The 27,259-nt window shown below is 36.9% G+C and overlaps 3 protein-coding genes across 5 annotated transcripts in view; 2 read left to right on the top strand and 1 right to left on the bottom strand.

Annotated features, from left to right (window-relative positions):
* Positions 1-3,038, top strand: part of LOC143877157 (tRNA/rRNA methyltransferase (SpoU) family protein) — a 47,229-nt gene extending 44,191 nt beyond the window's left edge. Inside the window, exons 32-36 of one of the 2 annotated variants that reach the window (XM_077379028.1) lie at positions 221-372; positions 470-540; positions 1,007-1,163; positions 1,249-1,442; positions 2,732-3,038. In XM_077379028.1, coding sequence (XP_077235143.1) covers positions 221-372; positions 470-540; positions 1,007-1,163; positions 1,249-1,428 — 560 coding nt within the window. In that variant the 3' untranslated portion in view covers positions 1,429-1,442; positions 2,732-3,038. Of the gene's footprint in view, positions 1-220; positions 373-469; positions 541-1,006; positions 1,164-1,248; positions 1,645-2,731 lie in introns of those variants that run through there. The other variant, XM_077379030.1, reaches the window with a different exon arrangement.
* Positions 3,039-3,189: 151 nt separating this feature from the next.
* LOC143876499 (uncharacterized) lies at positions 3,190-7,997 on the bottom strand. Its single transcript, XM_077378201.1, has 4 exons — positions 7,868-7,997; positions 7,501-7,794; positions 3,853-4,035; positions 3,190-3,517 (listed from the first exon to the last, which is right to left on the bottom strand). Exons 1-4 carry the CDS (start codon positions 7,877-7,879, stop codon positions 3,458-3,460), a joined length of 549 nt encoding a protein of 182 aa, XP_077234316.1. The 5' UTR covers positions 7,880-7,997; the 3' UTR covers positions 3,190-3,457.
* Positions 7,998-9,009: 1,012 nt separating this feature from the next.
* Positions 9,010-27,058, top strand: LOC143877159 (mediator of RNA polymerase II transcription subunit 31-like). 2 transcript variants are annotated; one of them, XR_013250566.1, is made up of 8 exons: positions 9,010-9,177; positions 9,350-9,419; positions 9,627-9,724; positions 13,649-13,745; positions 13,925-14,003; positions 14,655-14,902; positions 19,445-19,514; positions 26,484-27,058. XR_013250566.1 is itself a non-coding variant. In XM_077379031.1 (7 exons), the coding sequence occupies exons 2-7, from the start codon at positions 9,373-9,375 to the stop codon at positions 19,455-19,457; spliced, it is 582 nt and encodes a 193-aa protein (XP_077235146.1). In that variant the 5' UTR covers positions 9,010-9,177; positions 9,350-9,372; the 3' UTR covers positions 19,458-19,669. The 2 variants fall into 2 exon arrangements, 1 of the variants encoding a protein (XP_077235146.1); XM_077379031.1 differs by lacking the exon at positions 26,484-27,058 and having other exon boundaries at positions 19,445-19,669.
* The last annotated feature ends 201 nt before the right edge of the window (positions 27,059-27,259 follow it).

Here is a 27,259-nt window from a genome sequence, read left to right on the forward strand (position 1 = left end):
CTTCCATCTACTATTTAATTTGATGTGGCTCATGTTCTAATATAAGTATTTTATGTTACTTATTTGGATTACTTAATTCGATTCCGTTTTTCAAAATATTGCTTCCGGCAACTGTGTAATTAATTATTTGAGTGGTATATGTGTGCCTTCTTCTCCAACTCTCAGTCTTTACATTTACTCTACTAGCATCATAATGTACTGAACTTAATGTGGATGGCAGAAATGGAAACAGAAGATTTGCATCTCAGTTCAGTAATCCACTCAAGAAGTGTAGCTATGGAAAGGATTAGAGAAAGTCGTCAACCTTTAATCCTTGTTGCGTCGTTGCTTGATCGCATACCTAACCTTGCTGGATTAGCACGGACATGTGAGGTCTGTTTTGAAGAAAATCATTTTATGTTTGTATGTCTTGGGATTTTCAATAGTTTCCTTAAGCTCATCTTGTTCTTTTTTCTTGTTACCATGGTAGGTATTCAAAGTTGCAGGATTGACCATTGCTGATGCGAGTGTTTTACATGATAAACAATTCCAACTCATCAGGTGAATTATGGCTATGCGCTGTCATCTGCTCTTTAACTCGTGTTATTCTTATGAGATCTTAATATCTATGTGAGTCAGTTTTGTAGCCCGGTCAATTCGTATAAATGTGAGTTTATATACAGTTAAGAGAATTAGACTTGCGTTTAAGGAAGGTGTAGTAAACAAATCAATTTAATCTTGTCCGTAATCTGTACCAATTCCTAAGTTTTTCTCAGTTTATCTCTCAATTATTGGCACTGATCAATTCCTACGTTTTTCTCAGTTTATCTCTCAGCTGAGGCCGAAACCGAAATTTCAAACTAGCTTGGTTTATCTTTTAGGGGAGATATTTTATCTGTTTTCCTTATCCGTGATACTAAATAAAGTTGTCCTATTGTCACCTTCCAACTAGCTTAAATTACAAACTCCTTTGCTTTTCTCTAACATTATCTTTGGTTGCATCTCAAATGACTGCTTTGATTGTCAGTGTGACAGCTGAGAAGTGGGTGCCTATCATGGAGGTTCCTGTATGCAGCTTAAAAGTCTTCTTGGAGAAGAAAAAGCGAGAAGGTTACTCCATCTTGGGTTTGGAGCAGACCGCCAACAGTACGCCTCTTGACAAGTATTCCTTCCCAAAGAAAACGGTATCATATCAAAAACTCACAAATCCTCTAATGTTTGTAGTTCACTGAAATCTCTGAACATCCTACTAACATTACCTATTTCCAGGTTCTGGTTCTAGGGCAGGAAAAGGAGGGTATTCCTGTGGACATAATACATATTTTAGATGAATGCATTGAGATTCCTCAGTTGGGTGTTGTCAGGTCGCTTAACGTTCATGTTAGTGGTGCCATCGCCCTGTGGGAGTATACTCGACAGCAGCGATCTAACCAATGCCGTTCCGTATGAAATTTCATCTCAGAGTAAGCATTAAACTCTCTTTGCTATTTACATGTTTGTGTGTGCTAATTGTAGAATCTTACATCTTACCCTAAAAAAGCTTCATATGTGATAGTGTTTAACAATTAATCAAATGATTACCAATGTGACAAAAGCTTCATTTTTATTCAAGAAAACTCCTATGAAGAAATCTTCATATGTGATAGGGTTTAACAATTAATCAAATGGTTACGAAAGTGACAAAAGCTTCATTTTTATTGAAGAAAAGGAGCTATGCATCTGCTTTTGGTCTAGTGGTAGTTTAGCACACTCTTTATTTGCAAAATACCAATGTAGAAATGCATTTATTCTGATCTACAAACTTCCAAAAGGGAGCTTTAGGGCCTCTGTAGATGCCCTCAAAAGTTATTTGCCCTTGAGCTATAGAGCCTTGTTTTGACAGCTAGAAGCCCCCTCTCTTTAATCTTTCCTATGTGGATTGGGTTATAACAACCAATGATAAAGTGTAACATAAATAGGTTGTGTATCTATCAGAAACAGGCGGGCCATTTGGATTGGCATTTTGCTAACTATGATCCCAACTCTTTGATATATAACCTTTAAATAGACGTCAGGAAAAAAAGAGTGAAAAAGATGGGTCCACACATTTAGAAAATCTATACAAATTAGGGGATTAGAGATCTAAGGGGAGAGAGATTAGTGGCATGCCATCTTAAGATGGTCCCAACGGCCTGCACTTCCCACAAGGAAATTCAAGAATACATTGTCACGTCTATACAAGTTCAATAAGAAATGGACGTGAATAAAGACAGGAATAACAAAAAGAAAAGGAAGATGCTGTCCACCCTTCCTTGATCTGATAATGGCACTCTTCTCTGACTAGTTGATAGCTCTGATGATCATAAATATCTGTGAAAACACTATTAGAACTCGGCACCTATTCTCTAATCAAATCAATAAATTTTTTTTTAATTTTTAGGAAAGCCTTCTGGATCCTTATAATATCTTGTTTTGAGGGTAACTATGATTATTTGGCAATAATAATTATAACCGTTCTAGAAATGATGTACAGTTGGGGCTCAAATAATTAACATTGTTGGTGGACGCATTTTATATAAGGTTAGGGGTTGAGCCTTAGTTCAGCTGGTTAAGGCTTTGTTCTCTAACCTGGGGGTCAGAGGTTCAATCTAGCTTAACTACCAAAAAAATTAATCATCAGGTGTTATCCATCACTCTTGCCCCTTGCCTTAGCCACATAGCACTTCCATCGGCAACTCTTTGTTCTTGTCTTACCCATGATTATGGTGCACAGGTTTTATATCGTCTCTCAGGCAAGAAGAAAACCCAGTGATCTTCTATTGCTACGGCAGAGTCTTCCAAACTACATCTTTCATTAGTGCCGCTACCATTGCTATGCTAGATTCCATGGTTATTGCAACTATCACAACTGATTCTCCCAAGGAGACTAAAGAACGTTTCTTATGTATATACAGTATGTACTTTGAACGGCATTAATGTTTACCCTTGTATTTTTCAGCATTGAAAGAGTGCTGGTTCTTGGTCCGAGCAATAAGATATAACAGATAATCATTTTATCAAACATTAATTGTTAGAGCTCCAAGTGTAGTTAATACCTCTAAATACACGCTTAGGGGTTATTTGGATGTTTAGATTATCCTTTAGGTTTGAAACTCCAGCTCACATTTGAACGACAGCTTTTGACATGTGAAGACCAAATACAAGGGTGTCCAATTCAGTAAATAAAAATAGGGAAGGATCAATGTTATATAGGGTGGGCCATCAAATCATTCTACTTAAGAAAAGAATTTAGTAATATCTAAAACAGAGAGAGATTAGAAAAAGCTTACAACTGCATTTAACCTTTTTTTTCTCTTCTCCTTCTTCTTTAACAATATAAAATTACAATCTCTTCCGCCCTAATGTCAAGCCGTGATGGAACCCATGGCCGAATACATCGATTATAAAGTGATTATTTAAATGGATTACGAAATTAACTCCAAAGTTAGCTGACTAATCATCACCTGCCTTTTCCAAGCGTAGAGAAAAGCTTTGAAACGAATCCCCACTTCTTCTTAACCTGAACAAGTTCTTCAATCAGTTATTCAAAACTAAGTAGCACCTTAAGGCCTCCTTTGTATTGTAGGAAAAACATTTCTCATGGAAATTCTTCACCCAAAGGCCCCGTTTGTATTGCAGGAAAAACATTTCTCACGGAAACTCTTTGTTGTTTTCACAATTTACAGGGAAATGTTATGGTTACCTTTTTTCATGTGTAATGAAAAAATGAAAAACCTGAAATTCTTAAAAAGTTTTTCTTTTCCAAAATTTTTTAAAAGATTTCCTGCAATCCAAACAGGGCCCCTATAAAATCAATAGTTTGAGTGAATCATGATTTCTGATAATTCATCTTACGTCGAAACTTTTCACAAGTGCATTCATCTTATTGGCAACTGATCCACTTTGTTTCTTCGTCTTCTTTTTCTCTTTCTTTCGTTGAAAGTGCCCCAGCGATCTTATAAAACTTGGAAGCAGCACCTTCTTCCAGTCGCCCAAGCAAGTGGGTGAATATTTCCGCTTCCTATGTACGGAGATGGCCTATCAAAATAGATTAAATGAGAGTGAGATGTTATAATTTGGATATTAAGGAACTTATTTTTATTTTGGAGATCACAAGATGGGATTTTATGCTTTTGTTAATTAAAGAGTGGTGAATAATCATGTGAAAGTGCACGCACCAAAAAGCTCTAAGCGGCTAATGAGAGATCGTAAAACAAAGTGAGTTCGTCCCATTATCCAAAGACAGTCTTCCGGATATTAGTAGCCAGTATATATATATACTAGTAAAAAACCCGTGCGATGCACGGGCCGACAAAGAACAGTACAGACCACGTGATAGGTTGATCCAAACCGTCCATGTGATGGAACACACCATACATAGGTTGTGCCCCAAAAATCATTTCCATAGGCTGATCCTAGCCCTCCAATCTATAGATGTTTCCATAATTCCTCTTATCTTAAATCGGATGGTCAAGATCACCCTATAGTTTTTTAATTAAAAAACCTTAAAGGAGGGGGATAAGATCGAAATTATACGGCTTTAATGGGTGCCTTTGTTAAAAGCATAAAGGGGGGAGGGGTAGGATTGAAATTATATTATTCAATGGGTGCCTTTGTTAAAAGCATAAAGGAGGGGGGTAGGATTGAAATTATATGAGTTGAATGAGGGCATTTGTTCAAAAAAGTCAAAAAATGTGACGTGTAATTCTCAAGTGATTTTCAAAAAATCGAAAAAACCCTCCTCTTTTCATCCCAACTTATTATATACTAGTAAAAAAACCCGTGCGATGCACGGGCCGAGAAAGAACTGTACGGACCACGTCATAGGTTGATCCAAACCGTCCATGTGATGGAACACAACATAAATAGGTTGTGCCCCAAAAATCATTTCCATAGGCCGATCCTAGCCCTCCAATCTATAGATGTTTCCATAATTCCTCTTATCTTAAATCCGATGGTCAAGATCACCATATAGTTTGTTAATTAAAAAACCATAAAGGAGGGGGTAAGATCGAAATTATACGGCTTTAATGGGTGCCGTTGTTAAAGCATAAAGGAGGGATAGGATTGAAATTATTTGATATAATGGGTGCCTTTGTTAAAAGCATCAAGGGGTAGGATTGAAATTTTCTCGGTGAAAAGATGCGAATGGCAACGGTTGCTAGCAAACACAAAAAAAAAGTAATAATTACAAATAAAAGATCCTCGCAAAGATGCGCATGTCAAATGATGGCAAATGTTGGTAGCAAAAAACAGAGTAATCATGACAAAAAAAAAGTAAATAAGCTAAAGTTATAAAGTTTTCAATGACAAATTACCAATAAATGGTTACAAAGTTTTTAAATTACCAAAAAAATAGAACAACATGTAGTAATTTATGACAATTACTGGAAAAAAGTCAAACATCTCTGACATAACTATACACCGAAATATCTCTTTAAAATGGGGTATACACAGAAGCTGCATGTATATGGGGTAAATTGAGGGGACGTATGCCTTTCTATACACAGAAATACAGTGTATATCTTTCTCTTTAAGAGGAGGTATACACAGAAGCTGCATGTATATGGGGTAAGATTGAAATTAAAGAGGGAAATCAAAATTTGTTGGAGGGCTGAACCGTAAAGAAGCAGACAAAAAGCAGCTGGGGGAGGAGGGGACGATGACACGCGGCAGGGGTGAACAGTAAAAAATGCTTCCGGCTTATTATAGTAGATATATATATATATATATATATATATATATATATAGAGAGAGAGAGAGAGAGAGAGAGAGAACATTTCCTACACACTTGTGTAGGTAAGTTACCTACACACTACCTTAAAATACAGTGGGGGCCCACAATGTTTGGGTGATCCAAACAATTCATTTGAATGGTCCTCACATAGATAGGGTGTCCACAAAATATCAGATCCATAGGATCATCCCAACCCTACGATTTGTGGAGGTAAAATGGACGTGTATAAACCTTCACAAATTAGTCCATTTTTTGCCCCCATAGTTTGAATGGTTAGGATGATCCTATGGATCTGATTTTTGTGGACACCCTATCTATGTGAGGACCATTCAAATGAATGGTTTGGATCACCCAAACAATGTGGGCCCCCACTGTATTTTAAGGTAGTGTGTAGGTAACTTACCTACACAAGTGTGTAGGAAATGTTCTCTCATATATATATATATATATATATATATATATATATATATATATATAGAGGAAAATGATTGTACCCTCGACCGTATCTAAAGTTAGGTACGGTAGAGTGCCAAATCACATGGGTCCCCCATTTTTGGTGGGCATCTAAACCATTCATTTGCAAGGCCCCATCATAGATAGGGTGCATACCAAAAATCAGCACCATTGAATCATCCTAACCCTTCTAAAACTGGAGGCCAAAATGGGCAGATTTGTGGACAAACACTGTCTGTCCATTTTGGCCTCTATAAATGGATGGGTTAGGATGATCCTATGGAGTTGATTTTTGGTATGCACCCTATCTATGATGGGGCCTTGCAAATGAATGGTTTAGATGCTCACCAAAAATGTGGGACCCATGTGATTTGGCACTCTACCGTACCTAACTTTAGGTACGGTCGAGCGTACAATCTTATTCCTCATATATATATATATATATATATATATATGAGGAAATGGTTTGTGTGCAGCTGCACAGATAAGCCATTTGTGCATGGCTGCACAAACCATGGGGTGGCCACATTTTTTGAGGGATCTAAAGCATTCATTTGGAAGGCCCTTTCATGGATAGGGTGTGTACCGAAAATCAGCCATTTAGGATCATCCTAACCCTGCCATTTGTGGAGGGAAAAAATGGGCAGAAACAGTGTCTGTCCATTTTCCCCTCCAACTTTGATTGGGTTTATTCTATAGGGCTGATTTTTGGTACACACCCTATTCATGGAAGTGTCTTCCAAATGAATGCTTTGGATCCCCAAAAAATGTGGCCCCCACTATGATTTGTGCGGTCATGCATAGATAAGTTATCTGTGCAGCTGCACACAAACCATTTCCTCTCTCTCTGTCTATATATATATATATATATATATATGATATCCCCACTCCCTTGTTGATAGTGGTACTCCTCATTTAATTAAACACTTTTCTGATTTGCTGATGATAGCCCTATGGAAATTATAACAGCAAATTGGAAAACTGTAAATTAAGGGGAGAGTGACATTGCTGAAAATGGTGTTCATATATCAATTCCCTATATGAGTTTTATATTTTACCCACACATTAGGTGCACCTACTTTAAAAATTACAGAAGCCTCTTCAGATAGGAAGATTAAGATCATCCTATGGGTCCCACTGTAATTTTTTTTTAAAATTTGCGGCCTAGTTGGGGACACCAAATCAAATGTACCAAAGAAACTAATATAGAATCTATCTTCGAAAAGACCAAAACTTGTGTACCAAGTTCATTCATCTTGAATTAATCATTTCATTAGAATTATAGAATGGGTTAGGGAGGTAGTGTTTAGTACCCTAGTTATGTGTTGTGGATTGTTCGGTGCCGAGAGAGGAGGATGGACTGGAGTGTTGGCTACCGATTCGCTTCGTGCGGTTTCCCTCAGGTGTTGTGAGTAAAGAAGAAGATCCGCTCTCCGATCATACGCCCCACCGCCTCTACTATGTGTTTCCTTTTGTTTAAGGCGGTGATAGCGGTGGTGGTGGTGATGATGATGATGACGGTGACGATTAGGGCTCACATGTCTCTGCCTCCTCGGCTTCTCCACATATACTGTCACGAGCACCGCCTTTTCTCCGCAACATACAGCCTGCAATCAAAGATTCAACCTCATGAACCATGTGTTCATGAATCACACACACAAGAGAGAGAAGGTGCCTTACCCTTGTTGGCATGAGGAGAGAGAGAGAGAGAGAGAGAGAGAGAGAGAGAGAGAGAGAGAGAGAGAGAGAGAGAGAGAGCAGTGGGAGGGAAATTAAGGAGAAGAGATATAAAAATGGTTGGGTTGGGAGATTGATGTGTACGTCTTTTTTGTTGCTGGCGTAAGGAAAATCCAAAGGCATTGCTTTGGTCAGATCGAAAACGAACCCATCTCTTTGTTTATTACCAAATCAACTAGATCCCTCATTACAAAACTAATGAAACTCCAGCATACGGATCATGGGTCCACGACCAAGTCTTGAATACCTTGGACTTGGCATTTATAATATATATGGGATTTGCCAGTATTCTGGGCCTATACTATGCATGGGTGTAAAATAATGAGTCTCACACCATCAAAGCTATTACAGTTCTAAAAAAACTGTTAAGGCATGTGTTGGCAACCATGAAATAATATTCCATGCAATATTAGTGGGGGCCAGATGAGAGTGATGAGCGGAGAGGGAGAAACTTGAGAGGGACTCCTTAGATTAGGAGTTAAGCAGGTGAAACATCAATTCGAAATGGGATTCCTACTTTGACTAGCATTAGAAAATTATAATCCATGATACTCATCTTTACAGACAAGAGTATAGATGAGAGGAAAAGATAAAACAAGATTCATGTGAGGGAGTATTTTCATGTGAGAGATAGGAAGGATTACTCTTGTAAAGGGAGATTTGGGATTTCTTTTTCTTCTTTGTATTTCTCTTTGTAATTCTATACTCAGTGTGCTATGTTCTATACTCAGGGCATGGTCTCTTCTTCACTGCAATCATCTTCTTCATGGATATATCATGAAAAACATAGAAGACGGGGATGGAAAAACAATACTATTTAAGGGCTCTAGTACTTGGCTAAGAAGTGAAGATAAATGAATACGACGACAACATACATCTTTTCTGGTGTTTGGATCTATTGAAAAGAAAATTATGGAATATACTTTTTTTTCATGGAAAATTAAATTCCAGAGTCTAGGCTTTTAAGGAAAATTTTTAATTTTGGAAAATGGAAAATGAAAAAAAAAAAATATTAAAAACATAGCTGATCGACTGATACATGGGTCTCAAAAGAATAGTTCAACTAGAGACATGCCATAGGGATATGTTTGTCATTTAAAAGATTATTCGGGGTCATGTGACCAAAAAAAAGTTCAACTCGAGTCAAGTGGGCGGAAAGGGTTTTAAATATCCGGTTAGGGTTTCTCCCGATCCTTTGTATTTCGTCGTCTCATCGTGTTTTTTCCCCGCAGGATTAGAGATCTCTACTACAGGTGATTTCTATTCGGCCATAAACTCTAATAGAAGTTGCATTTAGACTCTTGAAATTACCTTCTTTTCCCTGGATTTTAAGTTAATTCATCTCTCGTACCCACATACATACATACATACAGATAGAGGGTTTATCTGCAGTACCTTAGGGTTGATGAATATTGTTGCCTACAGTGTTGATGTTAAAGTGAGAGGCAATGTCTTCCACTAAAGACAATGATGATATGGCCCAAACTCCATCCATGCAAGTTTCTGATCTTCATCCTATTAGTTTATTATTTTTTATTCTTGTCTTGAAATTTTATTGGTGTTATATGAGCTGTTTTTTGGGTTTTTTGGTGGAGCTTTAAGAATTTGTGTTTGGTATCACTAGGCTGGGAAGCTTAAGTTGGGGATAATACCATCTTGGATTGTTTTATGATAATTCATCTCACTTCACTCTTGTGTGTAGGCCCAAAGATGTGTACAAGGACCCTGATGATGGGCGTCAGCGCTTTTTACTTGAATTGGAGTTTGTACAGTGCCTAGCCAATCCAACCTACATCCATTGTAAGTTCTCTAAAATCATATGACTGGCCCTTAGCTATAGGTTAGAATAGTGGAAGCATAGTTACTAGTATTGATAGTAAGCGAGGAAGTGGCAAAGAAAAGTGGAAGTAAGCTATCTTATTTTATTTTACTTTTATCAGGTAATCTTCTTTTTACACAAAATGGAAACTAGATCTAGTGTCCTTTTTTTTGCAAAGCCAAAAAGTGACACTAAGGAGAATTTTCTACTAGAAAGAAATGGTACTTTGTACCACTAAAAACTTGATCTGGGTATTGCATGACTGTCTGGGTGACAATGACAACCCAAAATAAGCTCTCTCACAAAAAAGATGAAACCACAGAAAGAAAATTCAGTGGCCACAAGACACCGAATCATATAGTTGATGAGATAGTGGTTTGCAATATTTGGTGGCCCACGAGACTGAATAACATGGTTCGCAAGAGTTTTGGGATACTTGGGCATCGTTCATAAGTCCCGTGCAGGATAGTTCCTGCTTGCACTTGCCTATTGATGGTAAGGCATACAGAGCCCGTGTCATGTAATGTTGACTGAATATTTAATGGGAAGACCTAGCTAGCATTAGTGGGACACTTGGGTTATTTAAGTCAATCAGCACCACATGCCCTGACATCAAAAGCATGACTGATCACCCAAGATAGCCAGAAAACTACTACTCTTGGGATTAGGCGTTGCCATCCAATTTTATGACCTGAAATGTCTTGGAGTCACAAGATAATTACGCACCTTAAGTGTCTTGGCGATCAGAGGATTACTAAGTAGCAGTGGTACCCTAAGTAGTAGACCCATTCAGATGTAAAGGGAATAAACATATAGATTTCATCAATAATCTGTGTAGCTTTTTGAAGCTTGATAAATTATTGGGGGCCAAATATATGCTATTTATCATTTTCAAATCTTCGTAGGAATTATTCTCAAAATCAAAAGAAAACTCAAAATTAAAATTACCAGTTATGTTGGGTAATCATGGCTAAAATCTTGGTTAAGTATCTGAGATACAATGTTCTTGATTGGTAGGTAGCACATGCATGGTTGGAAAACGTTCATAGGTAAATATTGTATTGTTAAAACTTAAAATAATAGAAAGAAGGATACCCCTCAACCAAATAGCTATATTTTATGCCAAAACAGGAGCAAGTAACTATAGCATTGTTAAACTAGATTGTATTCTTCATCGATATGATGTCGGAGAGTGACAAGGTGTGGAGTTTTTGGACTCTAGGGATCTCTACTTGTGGCATCTTTTTCTATTCTCCTTATTGCCACATGTTTGGACTTGACTTGTGTAGTCAGTCAGAAGTTGGCTTGGTCCATCCCTATAGAGGGCTTAAAACATTGCTTTAGTAAGTAATATAGATTTATCACTTTCTTCTGCATTGTTCTATTGTATCTCAGCTTTGCTATTCTTTTTTGTTAATGTGTGGGCTTTGGACGTATAGGACGTAATTGATTTGAATGTAGTATGAGAAAACTCGTGACAAAGGAGAGGAACAATCCCATTTTTCAAAAATAATAACTATCTTCACATTCAGTTGTTGGATGGAGTTATATGTTGATTTTGGAGTTGATTTGCATATCATATTCTTAGCAGATATCAGCATTGGCCTGAGTGAAATCAATGTGCAAGTTTGTTGTCATGAGGACTTTCTTAGTGAGGGTGGGCAGAGCTAACTCGTTCTTGTTGCATATAAGGGAGCATATGCTTAGCTAGTTCTGGTGGAAATTTTAAATATTATAATGTCCAATATCCTACTGTTATGCCTTGGGCACTATCAATGCATGAGGCGAGGTATTCGATCCTCTTGTGAGGCGAGGCATAGCCTCTCAAATTTTCTGATTTCTTAAATAAAATTTTTTAAAAATTAAGAAAATTTTGAAAAGATCAAGAAATTACCTATAGAATTTCTCTAAAATGTAGAAGAAAAATGTGCTTAATTTCCAAGAAGAAGTCACCATCCAAATGTCATTCCAGTAAGAAAATAAAGTCTGAAGTATGAACCCATCTCAAAGATGTTACAACATTATGAATGAGTTAGACCATCAATTAATGGCTTAGTGGCGAGGTAAAACTGAGTCACCTCCGGCGAACTTTTATTACCTTAAAAAAGTAGCTTTTGATTGGCTTGCCAGGGCAAAACTCTCGGACAAGAATTCTTTAGTTTTCTTTTCTTGCCTTGTATTGACCATCTCGGTCACAGGGTTCATTCCCTTTCTCCTTTTAATTAATATACTGCACTATTACCATTCAAAAAAAAAAACTCTCGGATGAGAATTCGGTCAAGATAAAACCGAGTCAACTTGTTCAAGTCAATAATCGACTCGGGGAGTCCTTAAACAGTGCATAGCATAAACTTGTATCTTTTTGGTTAATGAGAATCAAAAGATTTGATTGGAGCACTGGAGAAGAAGGAGTACTTTGGTTCTTGCAGTTTATAACCGCCATTTTGTATCTAGAATATCTGTCTCATGAACAATTATATGAAAATGACCCACGAGGCTTATTGCCTGTAGTGACATAGCCCCCATTCTGCATATCCTCTTGTTTGTTTCTGGTAACTGTGTCATAGCCGGAATTCTTTAGTTTTCTTTTCTTGCCTTGTATTGACCGTTTGTTTCTGGTAACTGTGTCATAGCCGGAATTCTTTAGTTTTCTTTTCTTGCCTTGTATTTACCATCTCGGTTGCAGGGTTCGTCCCCTTTCTCCTTTTAATTAATATATTGCACTATTACCATTCAAAAAAAAAAAAAAAAACTCTCAGACGAGAATTCGGTCAAGATAAAACCAAGTCAACTTGTTCAAGTCAATAATCAACTCGGGGAGTCCTTAAACAGTGCATAGCATAAACTTGTGTCTCTTTGGTTAATGAGAATCTAAAGATTTGATTGGAGCAATGGAGAAGCAGGAGTACTTTGGTTCTTGCAGTTTATACTGCCATTTTGTATCTAGAATATCTGTCTCATGAACAATTATATGAAAGTGACCTACGAGGCTTATTGCCCGTAGTGACATAGCCCCCATTCTGCATATCCTCTTGTTTGTTTCTGGTAACTGTGTCATAGCCGCCATTCTGCATATTCCCTTTCTGGTTACCTGTCCTCTCTCAGTAATGTGTTATTCGTAAACAAAAGTGTATGAGCAGAATTGTAATTTACCTTGTCTGAGGACTGGTTGATGCAATCGTGGGTGTTTTCTTGGGGTGGTTGTTAATTAATTGATTCTCTCTCTCTCATGCCATTTCTATGTAGTAATAACTTTAGATAGCATCAGATAATTCAAACATTTGTAATTGATTCTCTCTCTCTCTCTCATGCCATTCCTTCGTAGTAATAACTTTAGATAGCATCAGATGATTCAAACATTTGAAAGAATTCAGCATTAATCTTTATCTTACAATTTCATTTAATCCAGTTCTTATTATTAAAATATTCTCATTCATCAAAGGTAAGACATTCCAATTTTAGTGAATTATATCATTCTATGAAGAAATTTTCCAATATGATAGAAGTTAAATGGCACATCGTTTCTTATTGAGTTTGAGTCGGATTTTAGGATTTGAAATGTAATCGTATGATTTTGAACTTTTATAGCACAGATGAAATCATCAACTGGCTGGTTTAAGAGATATGGGTGTCTATTCCGTATGCACAGTAGAATTCCGTATCCAACAAGGTCAACTGCTTATGGGCCTAGAATGAAGCTACAATCTTTCATGATTAATCTGGAAAATTAGGTCCATTGAATCTCTTAGAATCACAATCTCTTATTGTTTCACTCTTCGCTTTGTACTGAGAATTGTTTCCCGAGTTTTGTTTGTAAGCTTTTTTTGATATATTATGTGTGTTTTTAAGTCCAGCAAACTTCTTCTTAAGCCACTGGCGAATTTGTGCTTAATTTGTTTCTGTAGATTTGGCTCAGAACCGCTATTTTGAAGATGAAGCATTCATTGGCTACTTGAAATACCTTCAATACTGGCAGCAGCCCGAGTACATAAAATTTGTAATGTGAGTTACATTTGAAGAACTGTTCTTTTCCATGTAGTTATGATTGCATTTCCTACTTGAATTAAGGTCATAACAATTTGGTCATTGTTATTTTAGTGCCCAGATATCGATATTTATATTTTTCAATTTGTTTAGTTTTTATATCTTTACCTCTGGAGAACCACTTTCCTTATTTACAGGTATCCACATTGCCTGTTCTTTCTTGAACTTCTCCAGAATGCAAACTTCCGCAATGCAATGGCACATCCAGGAAGCAAGGTTACATTCTTACCAAACTCCTGTTGTTATTGGGAGAGGACTACTCCAAATTGCTTTCATATCTTGGTTTATTATCTCGTTGAATCTATTGCACTCAAGTCTCTTGTTGTTTGACTGATTAAAAGAGAAAGTTAGGAGCACAGTTTTATATCATCAATAAAGGAAATTGCATTTCGAATGTTGATATGCTGGCTTTGTTTATTTATGATGGGTGTCAAAATGCAATGATGATATGCTGGCTTTGTTTATTTATGATGGGTGTCAAAATGCAATTTCCCTTGCAGGTCCTGACATTTTAGACTGCCATTTCTGTCCTCAATTAACTCAACTATTGTGTTAATTCTTTATAAAATCCATTTTCTAGATTCTCTGATATGGATTAATTATGTCTTTCTGCTGCTTGATTTTCTATCTCTGCCTTCTTGCCCCATTGTATGTATATATGTACCTTCTATGAAGCACCGTTGAATTTCAATCTTGAATGTGATTCCATTTTCTTTTTTTTATAAAGGCTTTAAAAACATTTTCCTAACAATTTTCATTGTACAGATTTCCTTTCTTTCTATCTTCTATTCCAGTCTTCTAGATATTCCGTAATTATTATGTCTATTTTTTCTGAAAAAAAATATTTGTTTATTTGGAGCTTTTCAGGAGTTGGCCCATCGACAACAGTTCTTTTTTTGGAAGAACTATAGAAATAATCGGTTGAAACACATTGTACCACGTCCTCTTCCTGAAGTTGTTGCACTCCCAGCGCCAGTTCCACCTCCTCCACCTGCGCCAGTTCCACCTCCTGCACCTGTACCTTCACTTTCTCCAATGCAATATGGTGCGCCACCTGGATCTACTCTTCCAAAGAGTGACATGAGAAATAGTGGGGGAGATCGAAGAAAGAGAAAGTATGTTCTTTAATGTCTCTTTTTCAATGCATGTTTGGACATTGTAGTAACTTTATTTGATCATTTAGATTTTTAATTGATTTAACGAATTCTTTCATAAAAGGCATTCATTTCAAGAAGATTTGTTACCCATTTCAAGAAACAACTTGTCCCAGACAACAGTCTGTCTCTATAATTTTATGTTCTAAATAATGGTCAGTCATTTAGGTTTCAATCTGTTTCTTTTGCATACATACCCACAACTTAAGGATGAGCATGATAGGTTCACAGCGAAATAGTGGGGGAGATTGAAGAAAGAGAAAGTATGTTCTTTAATGTCTCTTTTTCAATGTATGTTTGGACATTGTAGTAACTTTATTTGATCATTTAGATTTTTAATTGATTTAACGAATTCTTTCATAAAAGGCATTCATTTCAAGAAGATTTGTTACCCATTTCAAGAAACAACTTGTCCCAGACAACAGTCTGTCTCTATAATTTTATGTTCTAAATAATGGTCAGTCATTTAGGTTTCAATCTGTTTCTTTTGCATACATACCCACAACTTAAGGATGAGCATGATAGGTTCACAGCGATTCTAATTCATCTCTGAATATGGATGTGATCATGTGAAGAACATTTAAGATGGATCTTTTGTCTCATTGTATTTAAATACCTTCCTGGTAATCAGTTTACTACTGTCTTTGGTTCCAATATATTTCATGTGTAGCTTTTTTTGGCCGTTCATTTTTCTGATATATATATATATATATATATATATATATATATGTGTGAGAAAACGGTTCCTACACACATGTGTAGATAAGTTATCTACACATTAGATTAAAATACAGTGGGGGCCACATTGTTTGGGTGATCCAAACCATTCATTTTTAAGGCCCTCTCATAGATAGGGTGTCCACAAAAAATCAGATCCATAGGATCATCCTAACCATTCGAACTTTGGAGGCAAAAAATGAACTAATTTGTGAAGGTTTAAAGACATCCATTTTACCTCCACAAATCGTAGGGTTGGGATGATCCTATGGATCTGATTTTTTGTAGACACCCTATCTATGTGAGGGTCTTTAAAATGGATGGCTTGGATCACCCAAACAATGTGGGCCCCCACTGTATTTTAAGCTAGTGTGTAGAGAACTCTGTACACATATGTGTAGGAACCGTTTTCTCTCTCTCTCTCTCTCTCTATATATATATATATATATATATATATATATATATATATATATATATATATGAGAAAAAGGGTTTCTGCGCTCGAGCACAGAAACAGGGGTGGGGCCACATTGGGGGGGTGATCCTAAGCATTCATTTGGAAGGCCCCATCATGGATGGGGTGTGTACCAAAAATCAGCTTCATTTGATCACCATAGGGTGTACATTTGTGAGGGTGAAAATGGACAGATACTGTTTGTCCACTAATCTGCCCATTTTTTGGCCCCTCAAATGGACACCCTGATGATCCGATGGAGCTGATTTTTTGTGGACACCCTATCCATGAAAGGGCCCATCAAATGAATGCTTTGAATCCCACCAAAAATGTGGGCCCACCCATGTTTCTGTGCTCGAGCGCAGAAACCCTTTTCTATATATATGAGGAAAAGGATTGTTCGCTCGAGCGCACCAAGCTTATGGTGCGCTCGAGTGCCCCAATCACATGGGTCCCACATTTTTGTGGTGATCCAAAGCATTCATTTGCAAGGCCCTATCATAGATAGGGTGTGTACCAAAAATCAGCTCCATTGAATCATCCTAACCCCTCCAAAGGTGGAGGGAAAAAATGGGCAGATTTGTGGACAAACAATGTCTGTCCATTTTGACCTCCACAAATGGATGGGTTAGGATGATCCTATGGAGCTGATTTTTGGTACACATCCCATCTATCTAAGGGCCTTTCAAATGAATGCTTTTGATCATCCTAACAAAGTGGGCCCAGATGTGATTGGGCGCTCGAGCGCACCATAAGGTTGGTGCGCTCGAGCTTACAATCCTTTTCCTCTCTCTCTCTCTCTCTATATATATATATATATATATATATATATATATATATATATATAGAGAGAGAGAGAGAGAGAGAGAGAGAGAGAGAGAGAGAGAGAGAGAGAACTGTTGGTGCGCTTAAGCTCACCATTTTTTTGGTGCACTTAAGTTGTTATAACGCCTCCCATTCGTTTAAATGTTTGGGTCCCGCTAGGTTCCACTTAAGCGCACCAATGGGAGGCGTTCTAACAACTTAAGCGCACCAAAAAACCCCGTGCGATGCACGGGCCGGCAAAGAATTGTATTATAGACCACATCATAGGTTGATCTAAACCGTCCATGTGATGGAACACAACATAAATAGGTTGTGCCCCAAAAATCATTTCCATAGGCTGATCCTAGCCCTCTAATCTATAGAGGTTTCCATAATTCCTCTTCAATTGGATGGTTAAGATCACCCTATAGATTTTTTATTAAAAATGCATAAAGGAGGGGGGTAAGATTGAAATTATGTGGCTTTATGGGTGCCTTTGTTAAAAAGCATAAAGGAGGGGGTAGGATTGAAAATATGTGGGTTGAATGGGTGCATTTGTTAAAAAAAGTCAAAAAAAGTGATGTGTAATTCTCATAGAATTTTCCAAAAAATCAAAAAATTCTCTTCTTTTCTCTTCTACTATATATATATATATATATGAGAAAATGGTTTCTAGACACTAGTGTAGATAAGTTATCTACACACTAGCTTAAAATAAAGTGGAGGGCATATTGTTTGGGTGATCCAAACCATTCATTTGATTGGCCCGTCACATAGATAGGGTGTCCACAAAAAATCAGCTCCATAGGATCATCCCAACCCTATGATTTGTGGAGGTAAAATGGACGTGTATAAACCTTCACAAATCTGTCCATTTTTTGCCTCCACGGTTCGAAGAGTTAGGACGATCTTATGAAGCTGATTTTTTGGGCACACCCTATCTATGTGAGGGCCCATCAAATGAATGCTTTGAATCATTCAAACAATGTGGGCCCCCACTGTATTTTAAGCTAGTGTGTAGATAACTTATCTACACTAGTGTGTAGAAACCCTTTTCTCATATATATATATATATATATATATATAACTTGAGTAATTTCATTAGATGTTGTTTTTTTTCTTTTTCTTTTCATCTTTTTGGAGATGATTGATAAAGATTGAACACAAATATTATGGTTTGCAATAGTTATGAAAATGCTTTGAATGTTCGGAAGTTTCCTTTAATTCTTTAAAGAAGATGTTGCACAATCTCATGGTTTTGACCAGTGTTAGAAAATCTGAGCTTTTCTTAGATATGCTGTTTTATGACTTCACTAACTTAGAAAGCAATAATTTTCATCTCTCTCTCTCTCTCTCTCTCTCTCTCTCTCCACACATACTATGCATTTTCATTGAATGGTGTTTTTTTAATTTTTTTGGGTAACTCTCTCTCTCTCCACATAATATGTGTTTTCATTGAATGGTGTTTTTTAATCTTTTTGGGTAATTTTCACCTTTCTCTCCCTCTCTCTCTCTCTCTTCACTAAAGTAGAAGACAATGATTTCATCTCTCTCTCTCTCTCTCTCTCTCTCTCTCTCATTCGAACTAATATGTATTTTCATTGAATGGTGTTTTTTATCTTTTGGGGGTGATTGATAAAGGTAGACGTAGAACACCAATATTATGGGTTTTTTAATGGTACACAAATATTATGGTATTCAAATTGTTAGGCAAATGCTTTAAATATTGAGAGTTCTGCTTTAATTCTTTAAGGAAAATGTTGTTACCCAATCTGATAGGTACACAATCTTATAGGTTTGACTGTGTTTATAAAATCTGATCTTTTCCTCTTATAGGGATACAGTTTTATGACTTCAGTAACCTAGAAGGCAATAATGTTGTTTTGTTGCAAATAGTTAGGCAAATGCTTTGAAAATTCGGATCTTTAATGAAGTTGTAACTTGTAACAGATGTCATTACACAATCTTATAGTATTTGGTAGTGTTAGATTTTTTTTCATAGAACATAATATTCATCCATCCATCTATACAGATGGAGTCCATCTAGATGGCTTTGCACCTATTCCACGTGAATTTATGAATGCTGACAATTGCAATATCGCTTACACACTTGCCTTTAACATTATTTAAAATGTAGTAGAGTTACAGTTTTGGTTATTTCTGGTATCCTTGGATATCATTTTGAATAATGAACGTCTGTTTTTCATGAAATAGGAGAAACTCTTCTGCAATTTAGTTTATACATTTTTTAATTATATGTAACTTTGTTATTATGATTTGGGTCCATAGGTTATTCTTTGTTTAATTTTCTAATTGTTATTATAAATAGAGAATTTATGGTGATCTGGCAATCTTTGCCCTTTTTAAGCTTTTGTTATTTTCCTTATTTAATTTTCTTGTTTTGGTCTAAAAAAATGTCACTAATTGGACTAAATGAAGAAATCTGCATTTAAGCTGAATTGACAGAAATCAGATTACTGACCAAGCTTTGTGGAAAGAATTTCTGATATGATGAGCCGATATTGCAGGAAAGAAGTTTGAGTTAGGTGGCAAAAGATCTAATTTACTAAGAAAATGATGTATGCAGCTTTCCAGCAGGTACTCTCTCCTTTTCTTTTCGTGGTTCTTGGTTTAGGTGGTTGGAGTTGGTGGAAGTGGGTTGATGGGAGCACTATTTCATGTAATGTGCATTTTAGAATACTAAAAAATGTGTCTAGAATGGAGAAAGCATGGTCTCTTTTATCGAAACACAAGGACATACCCCATAGAATTATCATTTCCCGATATTTCCCGTTAGTGTGCATTTGAGAATATCAAAACAAATCATTCAAAAAAAAAAAAGGAATATCAAAACAAACATCAAAAAATGAGAAAGCACGGTCTCTGTTGTTGAGACACGTTGACGTACAACATAGAATTATCATTTCTCAAGAAGAGAATAGTAACTTCAGATTTATCTTAAGATACCATGCTTTTCCCAGGATACCATATACTTGGTAAATGAATCCATATATAGGTTCGTATACAAGTTAATCTTAAGATAACTACCCCAGTTTTTTTCTTTTCAAAATGCATGCCATGAAGTTGTCATTAACATAGATATAACAGACAGATAACCTGATTTACTTGAGAAACGATCTTCATTTTGTCTTTGACATGGAATAGGGATCTGAAAAGATGTAACTAAATAAAATTCTGAAAAAATATGGAGCAATAAATTGTTTGGTTTTCCTAACATCAAGCATACATAATTTGTAGAAATAAATTGCATGGGATTAACGTAGACAGAAAACTTGAATTATCTTGAGAAACGATCTTCATTTTGTCTTCGACATGGAATAGGGATCTGAAAAGATGTCATTAAGTTCTGAAAAGATGTTGATGCAAACCTAGGTTGACAGGTGGTATCCAAGAGGGGAAAGAGACAGAGCTTGAGTAAGTGAAAAGATGGGCTAATCTCAGCCAGAGAAGGAAAGAAAGGGAGTTAGGAGATAAAGAGAGGGATCATGGTGGCGGCTCTACAGCTAGCCGTGAAGAGAGAGAGAGAGAGAGAGAGAGAGAGAGAGAGAGAGAGAGAGAGAGAATGGGGGGGGGGATGGGGATAGAAAAAATGAGCTCGAGTCACAGCCCAGTTTCCCTAGGCATCACACTTAGGATATGAAACTTCACGTTTTCCACAAATAATAACAAGGCAAATATCAAATGACTTGGTCAACTCCTGAAAAGGCTCCGATTACATGGGCTCTATCAATTCCTACTACAAATAAACTAGGACTTTTCAAACTTATTATGGAAACTAACCCACTTCAAATCCTAGAAATACATGAATCCTTTACGTTGCAATGTAGGCCTTTGTGGTCACTTAACAATTTAAGTGGTTAATTACTAATGACTCAAATGCCCCATCCCACAAGATTTTTGTAGTAAGTGTTTGGCCCCCATTTTAAGTAACTACAACCAGCTACATAACTTGTAGAAATTAATTGAGGGAGTGAGAACAACATAATAGAAGTGGATATTAGCTGCAATGTTGCTGACTGCTCACAAGGTTAAGAGACTAACCAATTGTGGCTCTCCTTCAAATCACCTAGGATGCCCAAATACTTGTATAAGCTTAGGGTACTTGTATCCAAGGTTTCGAATTTCGGTTTCGGAATGCGTTTAGTTCCTCACCGAAACCGAAATTTCGGACGAAATCTAACGAAATCAAATAAAATAATATTTTATCTCGTACAAAACTTCAAACTAAATTACCGAAATTTCAGCCGAAATTACCGAAATTTTGGGAAAATATTAAATGAAGGATAAAATCCAGATTTTTTGGAGAGTTCCTTTAAATTTCGGACCGAAATTTCAGGGAAAACGAAATTTCGGTCGAAATTTTGTAACATTTCGAGTTTACCCAATTTCGGTTTCGGGGTTGACCGAAACCCGAAATATTGGATTTCGGTCGATATTTAAAACCTTGCTTGTATCAACAAGATTCCAATACATGTAGCCGGCGAAAAGGTGCGGGACTTTACTCTTTCAATCAAGAGAGAAGATGAAGAGGCTTCTTATGGAGGCGAAGTTAAAGCGCCGAAGGTTTTAGCTGACATTGTCGAATCCATTGCCGATGTTGTTTATATTTATAGCAACTTCAATCCAGAGGTTCTTTGGATGGTTTTTATGACACTTCTGGGGCCCATTGATACGAAAGAAACCTATCAACCATAGCCTGTGATGGCCTTATTTAAGTTTTGCCAAAAGCAAGGGAACCACTTGGATATGCAAGATTGCGAGAATGGTTCTAGGACTATTGTAAGCATATATGTTAATAGAAAGCTGATCACGAGCTCTTCCTCAGAACATAAGGAGATCGCAAGGCTGAATGTGGCAAGAGTTTTTGCAAAAATTGATGAGTTCCCAACCGCCAGGCATAGAAATGGATGTCAGTCCGAAAGAAAACGAAGGTGCTAAGCATGGGCTAAATGAGCTTTGTAGGAAGAATAGGAGGTCTAAGCCCTCATACATAGTAGAAAAAAAGAAATGGAGCTTGCTCGTGAATAAAGATCAATTTGTTCAATTAGCTTGCTCTGATGGCCACTTGGAATGGCGGGCAACTAAGAGTGAAAGATGCAGAGAACACATCTATTTCTTGCTTGGTCACGGGTGTACGTAACATTAAAAATGATTATGCCAAGCATTGGATCGTAGTGCAGGTTTTCTTTGTGGTTCATGAATGACTGAACTTGAAGTGTGAGCAGGTCACCTTGAGACAGATTACTCAGCTTTATCATATTTAGTCTTAATGGTGGTTTCTGTGTTATTTCTTCCAAAAAAAAAACTTCATTTTCCTTGGAAAAAATTCAATGAAAAATTTCCTAGCATCCAAATATAAAACAACCCTTGAAAAATAATGAAGTAAAAGCCAGTTGGTGGAAGCAGTGGGACCTGTCTCTTCCTACGTATACAACTAAGCCCGGAACTAATTAGTCTTGGGCCTTTAGAATGTGCTCTTCTTAAACATAATAGTTGAAATGATAGAGAGAAGAAGAAGTTAATTTTTTTTTAAAGATAAGAAGAAGAATCTAATGATGATCATTAGATTACAAATAAATTAAAGTGGTGAACTCGTGTTTGGTTTTAGACGTTCTGGCTGCTAGCCTATATGTAATTTGACCATAAAAAAGAAGCAGTCTTTGTAACTAAACACATAGATCCAGTGTAGAGAACTAGAAATTTGAGTTCTATCACTTATCAAAGGCCTTGATATGTTATATCATTTCATGGGTTTGAGGTTGAAAGAGTTCGAGAGTATGGAGGATTTGGAAAGCATGTCCTTCACAAACCACATATCGCTCTCCTACCCATACCTCGATGCTGGTGATCTCATGTTCTCTGTTTGGCTAACATCAATATTGAGAAACTCGCTCTTGCTGCCATTCGTTACGGCCTCTATTACTATCTTTGGCGCAATACCCCTTCCCTCAACGAAAAGGCCCTATAACTCTGTAAGATGGCGATGTTAAAGCGCCGAAGGATTTTGCAGATTTGAATGGAACAAATGAATCTTTTATCATCAGCAAGCCTCACTTCCTTTTCCACTCTATATGAGGGCTTAGACCGCCTGTTCTTTCTACAAAGCTCATTTAGCCTCTACTTAGCACATTCTTTTTCCTTTGGACTGGCATCCATTTCCATGTCTGACGGTTGGAAACTTATTAGTTTTTGTAAATTCTCAATTGCCGCATTTTGCCTTGTGATCTTCTTATGAGGTACAACTCATGATCATAAAAATTAACATATACGCTTACAATGGTCTTAGAACCATTCTCCACTCTTGTATATCCAAGTAATTTTTCCTGCTTTTGACAAAACTCATATAAGGCCATCACAGGTTATGATTGATAGGTTTCTTTCGTAATAATGGGCTCTAGAAGCGCCCTAAAAACCATCCAAAGAACCTCAGTAACGTCAATGGATTCGACAATGTCCGCTAAAACCTTCGATGCTTAACATTCGCCATCGTACGAAGCTTTTTCAACTTCCCTCTTGATTGAAAGAGTAAACTCCCTCACCTTTTCGTTAAGGGAAGGGATATTACACCCCGTAACATAAAACAGAGATATCACTGGCATCGAGGTCTGGTTAAGAGAGATATGTGTCATGTGATCACTGGCATCGAGGCCATGCTGAGAGTGACATCCCCGACGAACTTAAGCCGCTGATAAGACTCCACCTTTAGATGAGACAAGTATGTAAGAGCTTCTTCAAGAAGAATCTTGTTTCTAGACCATTTAAAAAAAAAAAAAAATCTTGTTTCTAGAACCCGTGAAATGATATCACATGTCAAGGCCTTTATTAACTGATAAAACTCAAATTTCTGGTTCTCTACGTTGTATCTATGCATTTAGTTAGAGTGATTGTTTCTTTTCTATGGTCAAATTAAGTATAAACTAACAGTCAAAATGTCTAAAACCAAAACCACTTTATTAAGGCCTAAGAATAGCTAGTTCCGGGCTTGGCTCTATATGTAGGAGGTGTTGGGTTCTACCGCTTCCGCCAACAGGCTTTTACTTCATAATTTTATTGGAGTTTGGAATTTGGATGTTAGGAAAAATTTTATTAAATTATTTTTCCAAGAATGATTTTTTTTTTTGGAAGAAATAACACAGAGCCATTCAAAAAAAGAAGAAGAAAAAGAAATGACACATAGAAAGTACCATTGAAACTGAATGTCATCAAGTAGAGTAATCTATCTCAAGGTGGTTAATTGCACACTCCATGTTCTGTCATTCAGGAACAACAAAGAGGACCTGCATTACAATGTAATGCTTGGCATAACCATTTTTAATGTTGTAGACCCATGAGCAGGCAGCAGCTGCGTTCTATGCTTCTCTTTCATTTGTGGGTTGTTTCTCAACGCAGCTTAAAGAATCTTGGAATGCGTGGACATGAAGATATTTTTATCCTTGAAGATGGATGGAATGTCTATAGATGACTTTGTTAGAATGAATGGGCGAAGTCTAGAGCATGATTTATTATTCCTTTGATAACGTAAACTTTTCGAGTTATACTTACTTCATGTTTGGATGTAGTCATTTCTATTTCTCGTAGAAGAAACTTTCCCTATAAAATCAGAAATCTATGATTTGGTAATCTCTTTTAATAGAGATTTTTGAATTATCGAAAAGAACTTTCTTTAAAAATTGGGGAAAGAGAAAAACCTACTGAAAGGTGTTATTTCACTTTCCAAGAAACAAAATTCGGGAAAGACCATTTGCTTCCCACCGTTTAGCCCTACCTTAATATTTTTCTATCGCTTTATATCCTAGAGCCAGGGTTTTCCATTATTGAATATGAAGCTTGGAAGAGAGAACGAGATGAGAGATGGGGCGTTGGTGCGGGGTCCGTCTTGGTGCTCGATCCTTCGTGGCAAGAAATGGAAAATCTGGGTGGCAACAACTGGCCTGAGTAGCCATTTCAAAAAAAACAAAAAAACAAAAAAAAACTGGCCTGAGTAACATCAACAGTGACAGTCTGACATGGTTGTAGGAGTACGATCTGGTTGGGAAGATCGGGGAAGGTATGTGCAGTTTCATCTTCCTTCCCAAGATCATAGATAGGTGTGATAGACGAGTCGATTCATTGGCAAGACAGAATCTTCTTCCTCTGTGCCGCCTACGCCCTCGTCTCCTCTGTCGCTCTGGTTTGAATCTCTATCTCTATCTCTTTCTCGTTGCCATTAGGACTCAGATTTGTCGCTCACTCTAGTTTGAATCTCTTCCGTTGCTCTGCTTCTTGGATGTCATCCAGTTGGGTTTAGGGTTCGTGTACTTGATTTTGTGCAAGAAACAGAGGGTTTCTGATCGTGCTTCTGCTAGCTGAGATCAAGTTTATGCTTGTAAGGAAGGGAAGCGGAATAAGCAACACCCGTGAAGAATGTCTTGATTGTTTGGGTTGTGTCCAGGTGATTTCATCTTTTCCACTCATAAATTCATAGCCATGGAGATTTGAATTCTCCCATGTTATTACTTTAAAATCCAGCTCCCCTCCATAACAAGTCTATTCAAAGCCTTTCTCCTTCACCAAAACCTGTAAAAAAGATCTCCAAGTCCATGCCATGGTTTTAAATTTCGGCCGAAACGAAATGTTTCGATCGAAATATTTTGGTTTCAGCCGCGACAGAAATGAAATTTACATGTAGTCATTTCTTTACAAGATTTCGGCAGAAATTTCACCGAAATTCTGAAATTTTGCCAAAATGTTATTGAAATTTCGGTTAAAATTTCGTTTTTATCCTTTTTTACAAAATTTCAAAATAAGTCCACTGAAATGTTATAATTCCCACTGAAATATTCACCAAAATAGCCAAAATTTCCACTGAAATTGCCGAAATTTGCACCGAAATTTTAGACATATCAGTCGAAATTATAAAAAAAAACGAAATCATAATCATATTTTTACATGATTTCGGCCAAAATTTCAGCCCGAAACCGAAACGTTTTGGTTTCAGCGGTGACCAACACCGAAACCGAAATTTAAAACCTTGGTTCATGCCTGAAAGGAGCAATTGAGGAAAATATGAAAGAGTGCATATGAATATTTCAATACCCTGCCATACTTCGAAAGAATGCCTAAGAAAGTTTCCTCTTGAGCTCTGTTTGAAATCTGGAGCTGAGGCTTTTCCATTCCACTTTACCGTTTTTTTTGGAAAATTTGGCCAAGTGAATCAAGGTTCCTTCCATGTAGCAGAATTTGAATTTTGCTCCAGACATTTCAGAAAGTACTACCAGAGGCTTATTTCTAATATTGAAATTTCCTAATATGTCTCTAAGTAGTGGTTATAGAAACTTTCATTCTCTAACAGTTTATAAATTGGGATGAAATATTAGTACAGGCCCATTGGTTTTGGCAATGAATTTAGTTGGAATTGATTCCAATTTTGAGGCTCTGGACTGAGCCTTAGATTCAAGTTTCTGCACATGAGTGGAGTTGCTGTTCATCTTTGAATTTCATTTTGATTGGAATACTAGTAGTTGAGAAATGTCATGGATGTTTATTAAGCTCTCTTTTAATTCGTAGTGGTATATCTGTCGATTATCAAAGCCATGAGCGCAGAGTTCTGTCCCGCTCGTTTGAGTGTCTACTAAGTAGATTACAATGCCAACATCGACATCTTTTCGATCTCATCAGTACTCAGCAATTCCTGCAACAATGTCAATGGCTTCAAGGTTTTATGAGGCACTTGAGTCGACCACGTCCTCAAAGACACTAACAATAACGGTCTCAGGAACTGTTATGAAGAAAATGAGCCAAATACTCCACTTGTTCATTGGACGGCATTAGTTGAACCATTGGATGTACTAGTAGAGATCCTATGAGCTCTGTAAGAGCATCAACCCTGATGACTCTGTTACTTGTGGTGCTGCTGTCCAAGTTGTTATTTTGAAAGGCGAGGGCAATGAGGTGAGGATTTGCTTTGGTGGTGGATTTGAAGCGAGACGTGGAAGAGAAGGGTGGTGGTTGAAGGGGTGGAGCAAACTGTAGAATTTAAAATTCCAGAAAATTAGTAGATGTGCAACCAAAATGTAGAAAAAGAAAATCTTGAATGGAAAATCCATGAAAAGAACTTCTACCCATCCAAAATCCCTGTTTGGATTGTAAGAATTTTGTTGGAAAAGTTTGGAAAGAAAAATATTTTTAAAATGTCCTGTTTTTTACACACCGAAAAGGATAATCGGAAACAACCCTATGCAATTTTTGTTTAGAGGGACCTTCAATGTATGATGATATCACTCTAAATAACCGTAATCACATCATTTCCCTCTTAAATCGTGGAAAGAAAAAAAATTCCAAAG

The sequence above is a fragment of the Tasmannia lanceolata genome, unplaced genomic scaffold (genome assembly GCF_043159265.1).
Source record: "Tasmannia lanceolata isolate RefF3 unplaced genomic scaffold, GAP_Taslan_0.1 ptg000005l, whole genome shotgun sequence".
NCBI lineage: Eukaryota > Viridiplantae > Streptophyta > Magnoliopsida > Canellales > Winteraceae > Tasmannia > Tasmannia lanceolata.